The sequence below is a fragment of the Thamnophis sirtalis genome, unplaced genomic scaffold (assembly GCF_051295495.1).
Source record: "Thamnophis sirtalis isolate CommonGarterSnake01/CBP01778 unplaced genomic scaffold, rThaSir2_p1.2 scaffold_9, whole genome shotgun sequence".
In the NCBI taxonomy this organism is placed as follows: Eukaryota; Metazoa; Chordata; class Lepidosauria; order Squamata; family Natricidae; genus Thamnophis; species Thamnophis sirtalis.
Window position 1 is genome coordinate 79,302,805 of NW_028261389.1, and position 9,262 is coordinate 79,312,066.

General features: G+C 46.5%; 1 protein-coding gene across 1 annotated transcript in view; it reads right to left on the reverse strand.

The window, feature by feature from the left end:
* Positions 1-9,262, reverse strand: part of LOC148044213 (voltage-dependent calcium channel subunit alpha-2/delta-1-like) — a 228,767-nt gene that overhangs the window by 178,932 nt on the left and 40,573 nt on the right. The window contains exon 2 of the mRNA XM_087723069.1: positions 1,009-1,090. Within this exon, the coding sequence (XP_087579195.1) occupies positions 1,009-1,090 (82 nt within the window). The remainder of the gene's footprint in view (positions 1-1,008; positions 1,091-9,262) is intronic.

Sequence of the window (9,262 nt, forward strand, 5' to 3'; positions counted from 1 at the left end):
ACCACCTAGCCACGCCCACTCAGTCACATGACCACCTAGCCACACCCACCCAGTCACATGACCACCTAGCCACGCCCACCCAGTCACATGACCACCTAGCCACGCCCACCCAGTCACATGACCACCTAGCCACACCCACCCAGTCACATGACCACCTAGCCACACCCACCCAGTCACATGACCACCTAGCCACACCCACCCAGTCACATGACCACCTAGCCACGCCCACCCAGTCACATGACCACCTAGCCACGCCCACCCAGCCAGTCTGCCCCCCCCCCTCAACAGTCCAAGGGACCGTGAATCGGCCCCCTGTTTAAAAAGTTTGAGGATGCCTGTATTAATGTTTCCTCCAAAAGATGCAATAGGGCTTTATTTTCCAGTTAGGTCTTATTTTAGGGGGAACATCCATCTGGCCGATGATCTTAACTGGGGCTTATTTTGAGGGGTGGGCTTGTATTAAGAGCATCCTGAAAAATCATGCTAGGGTTTGTTTTCAAGCTGAGTCTTATTTTCAGGGAAACACGGAAGTATCTTTTCCTTGCTAAAGAAAAGCCCAAGGCGTCAGGCCTGCAGCCATTTTTTTTGGGGGGGGGTCTTTGTCCCCGCCACACTTTCTATTATTCTGCTATGCCTTTTCTATGGTGGAAAAATGGTAGGGGAGATTGTACGGAGTGAGATGCTATGTAGCCATAACAACATTCTTTCCAGAAAGCCAAGGTCATCCTTTTTGTCTCTGCGTCTCTGCACCTGACCGGAACTGGATGGGAGGAAGCTGCCAGCGTGGCAGTGGGAGATTGGACCATGGGATGGACTTGTGGGTGTGGGGGGCAAGATCTTGAACTTTCAACCAGGTGGGGAAAACCGGGAAGCTTTCAGATTCGGATTTTCCCAGATGTGTCAACATGGCTCTCTTCATAAATTGGAACTTTGAGGAATCCTTTGCCTCGGACTTTGATTTAATTTTGGATGCTAATTGGAACCCTGACACAGGGAAGAGTCACTTACCTGCATGAGGTCATCCACCCCGCTGGCCGTTCTCACCAGCCGCACAAGGTCTTCCTGCATCATATCCACCCACCGTTTTATCCTACGGAAATGCAAGAGGAAAGAGAAGAAATCATCAGATCAATGGTGCACAGCCAGGAAGATCAGAGGAATGCAGGAAGCCTGACGGATTATTTTTTTTCCCCAGGGGGAGACTGAGGTGGAGGCTGCCTTGACAGTGAAGCTGCTCCAGTCCCATTTTTCTATCTCGTTCATCCTCTGCTTGACCAGCCTCTCCCATAAAAACTTGACAGGTTTGGAAGTGAGCAAATCTGCATTTTCTTCCCATCCCTCCTTCGTTCCTTCCTTCCCTTTTCTCTTACAGGCTTTCTTCCTTCTTCCTTTCCAATTTCCTTCCTCCTTTTTCCTTTGTCTTCCTTTTCTTTCTCCCTTCCTTCCTTTTCTCACAGATTCTTTTCTTTTTTCCTTTTCTCCATTCTTTTCTTCCCCTTCCTCATTTCCCTCCCTCCTTTTTCCTTTCTTTTCCCTCATTCCTTTTCTTCCCTTTTCTCCTTCCTTCCTTGCTCCTATCACAGATTTCCTCTCTTTTCTTTTTCCCTTTCTCATTTCCCTTCCTTCTTTTTCCTTTCTTCTCCCTCATTCCTTTTCTTCCCATCTCTCCTTCCTTCCTCCCCTCCCTTTCTGTTACAGCCTTCCTTCCTTCTTTCTTTTTTCTTTTCATTTCCCATTTTCTTCCTTCTTTTTCCTTTCCCTTCCCTTCCTTTCCTTTCCTTTCCTTTCCCTTCCTTCCTTCTTTCCTCACAATAAAGTGATTTTTGCATTTACCAATTTGTCACTTCAAGAATGCCCAGATATTGATGTTGGTTTAAATCAGGAAATAATACCTCTGTAAATCATGGTCAGAAAGTGATTAATTCATTCTATCTAATAAATAAGCAGCCAGGAAGCGCAAGACCTCATCCTAATTCAACAGAGGAAATAAAACTATGTTATGTTCAGAAATGAAGATAAATGGGGCCTGAATCACTGGGAAGAGAAGAGCAAGCAATTTTTGTGCAACAACAGCATAAATTTTGACTAAAATAGAGCTGGGAGTTCTTTGACTTACAATGGTACATTTAGTGACTGTTCAAAGTTACGACGGCACTGAAAAAAGAGACTTATGACCATTTTTCACAGGGATGCTTGCAAGGGTCGTAAGTGTGAAAAATGGTCATAAGTCTCTTTTTTCAGTGCCGGCGTAACTTTGAACAGTCACTAAATGTACCATTGTAAGTCAAAGAACTCCCAGCTCTATTTTAGTCAAAAAGTCTGGTTCCCTCAGCATAGAGTCTCCTCCTAGAGTGGTGTCCTTTTTCCTCTGCCGACCAGAAGTCCAGTTCTCCCACCATAGAGTCTCCTCCTAGCACGGCGTCTTTTTTCCTCTGCCAACCGGAAGTCAAGTTCCCCCACCATAAAGTCATCTCCTAGTATGCTGTCCTTTTTCCTCTGCCGACCGGAAGTCCAGCTTCCCCCACCATAGAGTCTCCTCCTAGTATGCTGCCCTTTTTTCTCTGCCGACCAGAAGTCTGGTTCCCCCACCATAGAGTCTCCTCCTAGCGCGGCGTCCTTTTTCCTCTGCCGACCAGAAGTCCAGTTCCCCCACCATAAAGTCATCTCCTAGTATGCTGTCCTTTTTCCTTTGCCGACCGGAAGTCCAGCTTCCCCCACCATAGAGTCTCCTCCTAGTATGCTGCCCTTTTTTCTCTGCCGACCAGAAGTCTGGTTCCCCCACCATAGAGTCTCCTCCTAGCGCGGCGTCCTTTTTCCTCTGCCGACCAGAAGTCCAGTTCCCCCACCATAAAGTCATCTCCTAGTATGCTGTCCTTTTTCCTCTGCCGACCGGAAGTCCAGCTTCCCCCACCATAGAGTCTCCTCCTAGTATGCTGCCCTTTTTTCTCTGCCGACCAGAAGTCTGGTTCCCCCACCATAGAGTCTCCTCCTAGCGCGGCGTCCTTTTTCCTCTGCCGACCAGAAGTCCAGTTCCCCCACCATAAAGTCATCTCCTAGTATGCTGTCCTTTTTCCTTTGCCGACCGGAAGTCCAGCTTCCCCCACCATAGAGTCTCCTCCTAGTATGCTGCCCTTTTTTCTCTGCCGACCAGAAGTCTGGTTCCCCCACCATAGAGTCTCCTCCTAGCGTGGCGTCCTTTTTCCTCTGCTGACCGGAAGCCCAGTTCTCCCACCATAGAGTCTTTTCCTAGCATGGTGTCCTTTTTCCTCTGCCGACCGGAAGCCCAGTTCCCCCACCATAGAGTCTCCTCCTAGCGCGGCGCCCTTTTTCCTCTACCTGTCCTAACCGAAAGCCCCATCCATTGTGGAGCCCACCGGCAACAGGGAGCCGCAGCAGAGGGATGAAAGAGCCACATGCGGCTCCAGAGCCACAGATTGCCAACTTCCGATCCAGGACATACTGTTCAGGTTTTCCACAGGAAGACAAAAGAAAGATGAAGCTCCTGACTGTGCTTCAGACATTTGCTTTGCTGTGAAAAGTGTGCATAATTCACAAGTCAAGGATGCGCACAGCTTGACAGCGGGGAGGGAAGGAGGGAGAGAAAGACAGACTGTTTCACAACAAGGGTGGACACCTTTCAGTCTTCATCGCCCCTTAATATGCCGCCACCGATATTCCTCCACAAGATGGTTAATCTTCAAAAGTGAGATGGTGGGAGGCATCAAGAGATGCTAAAACAAGGTGGAAATGACGGCACAAGCTCTCCCCGTGTTCTGCGTAGGATGCAACCGCTGGTAAACCCGTCTCCGGAGCCCCAAACATTTGAAAATTAGGGAGGGGGGAAAAATCAGAGCCCATCGACCATTTGGGGTCTTGTTAGCTTTCGCTCAGGCTAATCCTGTAACTATTAAGGTCCACAGGAAGAGAGTTGGGGATCCATTGAGTAGTTTCATGGCAGCAAAGTGCTCCCTATTCACAAGGACAGTGCACAGCCCATCCACCGCAAGATTAATGGAATAACAGAGTTGGAAGGGACCTTGGAGGTCTTCTAGTCCAACCCTCCTACTGAAGCTGGAGACCTTATACCCATGACGGCGAACCTATGGCCTGGAACCCACACTTGCATTTCGGACATTAAAACATTCGAGAGGGTCCAGAGGTATTTCACAAGAAGAGGACGCAACTCCTCTGCTCGTCATAAAATTCCTTCTACCACCAGGATTGAAATTTTAGGCCTAGATAATAGCAATAGCAATAGCAATAGCAGTAGACTTATATACCGCTTCATAGGCCTTTCAGGCCTCTCTAAGCGGTTTACAGAGAGTCAGCATATTGCCCCCAACAATCTGGGTCCTCATTTTACCCACCTCGGAAGGATGGAAGGCTGAGTCAACCCTGAGCCGGTGAGATTTGAACCGCTGACCTGCTGATCTAGCAGTAGCCTGCAGTGCTGCATTTAACCACTGCGCCACCTTGGCTCTTGATAACCTTGAACTATGCCGTCTACATTACAACCTGAGCTTAATGCACAAGATTATCTGCCACAACGTCCTCCGTGTTAATGATTACTTTGACTTCAACCGGAGTAACAGAAGGTCTATCCATAAATACAAACCAAATGTGATCCGCTCTAATCTTGATTGCAGGAAAAACGATCTCAGCAACAGAGTAGTAAGTGTGGAGAACACCCTACCCAATCCTGTTGTTAGTTCCTCTAACCCCACTACCTTTTACCTTAATCTCAATTACCTCCACCAGACCGATTAGATCCCACAGGCTAGGCCTCCTCCGAATTCCATCCGCCGGCCAGTGTTGACTGGCAACTACCCGGAGGAGAGCATTCTCTGTGGCTGCTCCGACCCTCTGGAACGAACTCCCCGTGGAGATTTGAACCCTCACCACCCTCCAGGCCTTCCGCAAAGCCCTTAAAACCTGGCTGTTCCGACAGGCCTGGGGCTAAAGAGCTGTTGCCCCCGTGTCGAATGGTATGATTGTTGCGTGTTTTAAAATCATGTATTGTTTTTGTGTTGTTCTTAATTTGTCTGTATCCCCCCCTTCCCTGGTTTGAGTTGTGAGCCACCCTGAGTCCCCCTTTGGGGGAAAAGGGCGGCATATAAATGAAATAAACATAAACAACACAATCTGTCTATGATGGACCTTACGCATTTCCTAAGAGATCCATAAAGGGGACGTGTGTATAAGCGCACCAGCGTGCCTACCGTCCCTCTCCCACTGTCCCCATTGATGTGTCCCCTTTTTATGTGTTTATGGCGATGTTTTGCTTATTAATATCCATTGATTTGTGCCTTTTTTTTCCCATGTGTTTTCATACTTGTCTCCCTGTGCTTGTTGACAAACAAATACATGGAATGAAATGAAATGAAAGAGACAGACAGACAGACATAGATGATAAACAATAGATAAGATACAAACAGTAGATAGAAATGATAGATGATAAACGAAAAAGACAGTAGATGGATAAATGATAGCTAGATACAGACAGCAGATGAATGATAGACAATAGATCATGCATAAGCGCACCGGTGTGCCCACCATCCCTGTCCTACTGTCCCCATTGATATGCCCCCTTTTTATGTGTTTATGGCGATGTTTTGCTTATTAATATCCATTGATTTGTGCCATTTTTTTTTCATGTGTTTTCATACTTGTCTCCCTGTGCTTGTTGACAAACAAATAAATGGAACGGAATGAAAGAGACAGACAGACAGATGATAAACAATAGATAAGATACAAGCAGTAGATAAGAACGATGGATGAAAAACGATATAGACAGTAGATGGATAAATGATAGCTAGATACAGACAGCAGATGAATGATGGATAATGCCTACTATCCCTGTCCTACTGTCCCCATTGATATGGACTCTTTTTATTTGTTTGTGGCGATGTTTTGCTTATTAATATCCAATTTATTTGTGCCATTTTTCATGTGTTTTCATATTGGTTTCCTTGTTGACGAATGAATCAATCAATCAATAAAAAAATATTTCCCATTTGGGAAAGGAGATTTTTATTCATCCAGGTCATGATTTTCCCAAAGGTTATTTCGTTATTCTGAGGTCAGCCAATATAGTATTAAAAACAATTTCCATTTAAAACAGGGCATTCCCATTTTCAGCGCTTCCATTCGAAGCCAGTCTCCTGTTCCAAATCCACACCTCGCCGTTCTTTTAATCTTCGCCTTCTATTTTTCCTTATGGAAATCCTTTTCCTTATGAAAATTAATGCGCGCGTATGTCGCGCGCAAAATAATTTGTATCATGTACTGCTGATAAATAGGAGGCGATGGGCTTCGTCAGAGGGAAATAAAGTCTATTTAAGCCATTTGGAAAGAGGCCCGCGATAAAGCAGTTAAATGAAAATTACCTCATATATTTAAAAATAAAATAAAAATACAGGATTTAATTGAGGCAGGTTTCCCTGCTTGTGCCCGGTTCCTGGAGGTGTTTCATTAAAAGGTCTTAAAACCAGTTATCTAAGTGTTGCTAATATGAGGAAAATTAATCAGCCACTAATCTGGCTCTTTATTGCTATGCGCTGAAATCCACTTATGGCGCCTCGTATTTAAGCCCCTAGAAACGATGCGCGTACAATAATTCCGAGGGCGGCGTTTGAGCATGTATCACTGTTGTTTCTATTTAAAACACTCGTTGGCTTGGCACTCAAAAAGCACCACCCGAGATCCACATTCTTCTTTCTTGCAGTTTTATTTTTAGCCGCGCGGCAACGCGGCATCCAATTTCGGATTTCAGTCGGGTCCTTCGCGAAATAAAAGTTGGCATGTGGCAGGGCGAAATCACGAACTGAGCTAGCAGGAGGAAATGGGGGCGGTTGGTTGACTGAATTCATCATGACGCTCGCTGATCCGCCTTCGGGCATCAGGAGCAGGCTTCAAAATATAAAAGGAATAGGTTCCCCCCAGGCACGTGCCGTATTTTTCGGAGTATAAAACGCACCGAACTATAAGACGCACCAAGGTTTTTTAAGAGGCAAATTTTTAAAAAAAAGTTTTTGCACTCTGCACGTCTCCAAAAAACAGCCCGTTTTTCACGAAAACGGGCCCATTTTTCCCCTCAAAAAAAAGGGGGGCATGAATGGCTTTTGGGAGGCTTCTAGAATGTTCCTGGGGGTCAGGGGCCAAAAAAAATAGCAATAGCAATAGCAGTTAGACTTATATACCGCTTCATAGGGCTTTCAGCCCTCTCTAAGCGCTTTACAGAGTCAGCATATCGCCCCCACAATCTGGGTCCTCATTTTACCCACCTCGGAAGGATGGAAGGCTGAGTCAACCTTGAGCCGGTGAGATTAGAACCGCCGAACTGCTGAACTAGCAGTCAGCTGAAGTGGCCTGCAGTACTGCACTCTACCCACTGTGCCACCTCGGCTCATAAATAAAATATTTATAAAATTAAAAAAAACGGCCAGTTTTTTGCAAATACGGGCCTGTTTTTGGTAAAAAAAAGGGCATTAGGAAGCTTATAGAGTGCTCCTGGGGGCTGGGGGGACAAAATTAAGTAAAAAGCGGCCCGTTTTTTGCTCATTTCTGCCCTCCCCAGCCCCCAGGAGTACTCTGGGAACCTCCTAAAGGCTATGCACGTCCATTTTTGCAAAGGGGGCAGGGTTTCAGGAGGCCAAAAATGCTGTATTTAGTGTATAAGACGCACCCGGATTTTCAGTCTCTTTTTGAGGGGAAAAGGTGCGTCTTATACTCCAAAAATACAGAATGTGCTGGTCGTTCCCGACTCTAGGGGGCGGTGCTCATCTCCCTTTCAAAGCCGAAGAGCCCTCGTCAGAGCCTTCCCATACTCCAGGACTGGCCCGTATTCCTCCACAACCCCCTCGCTAGCCACTGGTGGGCCACACATCAGAACTGTAAGCTAAACTCACAAGGTGAGTTATACTGCAACACAACAACTCAGTATCCATTTTCTTCTAATGCAGAATCAGTGTCACTGTGGGAGTTCAGAATGGGACAACTGCTCGACAATTCGCCAAGACCATTTTAATGCCCGGAAAATTAGCCGAACCGTGCTACTTTCTCAAAATCCAGAGACGAAATGCAAAGGCGGAATAAATCTCATTTCATAGGGTTTAACGAAACGACATCACCCTTTTCCATAGGAAGCTTATGCCTGAAAGAGTGTTTTCAGCTCTAAGTTCACAGCCTGGCTAATTTATATCTAAGTGAATTTTCTTCGAAAATTAATAAGCTTTCATTTCAGGTTTTTTTGGGGGGGAAAGGGAGGGGAGAAATGAGTGAGTGAATGAATGAAGTGTGAATGAAGGGTTGATATATTTTATATATTTATATATAGGTAGATAAAATGATAATAAATATATACATACACACACACACACATACACACCTGTTACCTAGTTTGACACATCTACAAGAAAACCACCAAGCTCAGAGAGCACCAAGGACCCTACAGTTCTCTTCCTCCTCCTCCTCCTCCTCCTCCTCCTCCTCCTCCTCCTCCTCCTCCTCCTCCTCCTCCTCCTCCTCCTCCTCCTCCTCCTCCTCCTCCTCCTCCTTCTCCTTCCTGCAAACCCCACTCCCTTCTAGCACTGATGAAGTTACGAAGTTTGGTCATGAAATATCTACAAGAAAACAACCAAGCTCAGAGAGCACCAAGGACCCTACAGTTCTCCTCCTCCTCCTCCTCCTCTTCCTCCTCCTCTTCCTCCTCCTCCTCCTCTTCCTCTTTCTCCTCCCTGCAAACCCCACTCCCTTCTAGCACTGATGAAGTTATGAAGTTTGGTCATGAAATATCTACAAGAAAACCACCAAGCTCAGAGAGCACCAAGGACCCTACAGTTCTCCTCCTCCTCCTCTTCCTCCTCCTCTTCCTCCTCCTCCTTCTCTTCCTCCTTCTCCTCCCTGCAAACCCCACTCCCTTCTAGCACTGATGAAGTTACAAAGTTTGGTCATGAAATGTCTGCAAGAAAACCACCAAGCTCAGAGAGCACCAAGGACCCTACAGTTCTCCTCCTCCTCCTCTTCCTCCTCCTCTTCCTCCTCCTCCTTCTCTTCCTCCTTCTCCTTCCTGCAAACCCCACTCCCTTCTAGCACTGATGAAGTTACAAAGTTTGGTCATGAAATGTCTGCAAGAAAACCACCAAGCTCAGAGAGCACCAAGGACCCTATAGTTCTCCTCCTCCTCCTCCTCCTCCTCCTCCTCCTCCTCCTCCTCCTCCTCCTCCTCCTCCTTCTCTTCCTCCTTCTCCTCCCTGCAAACCCA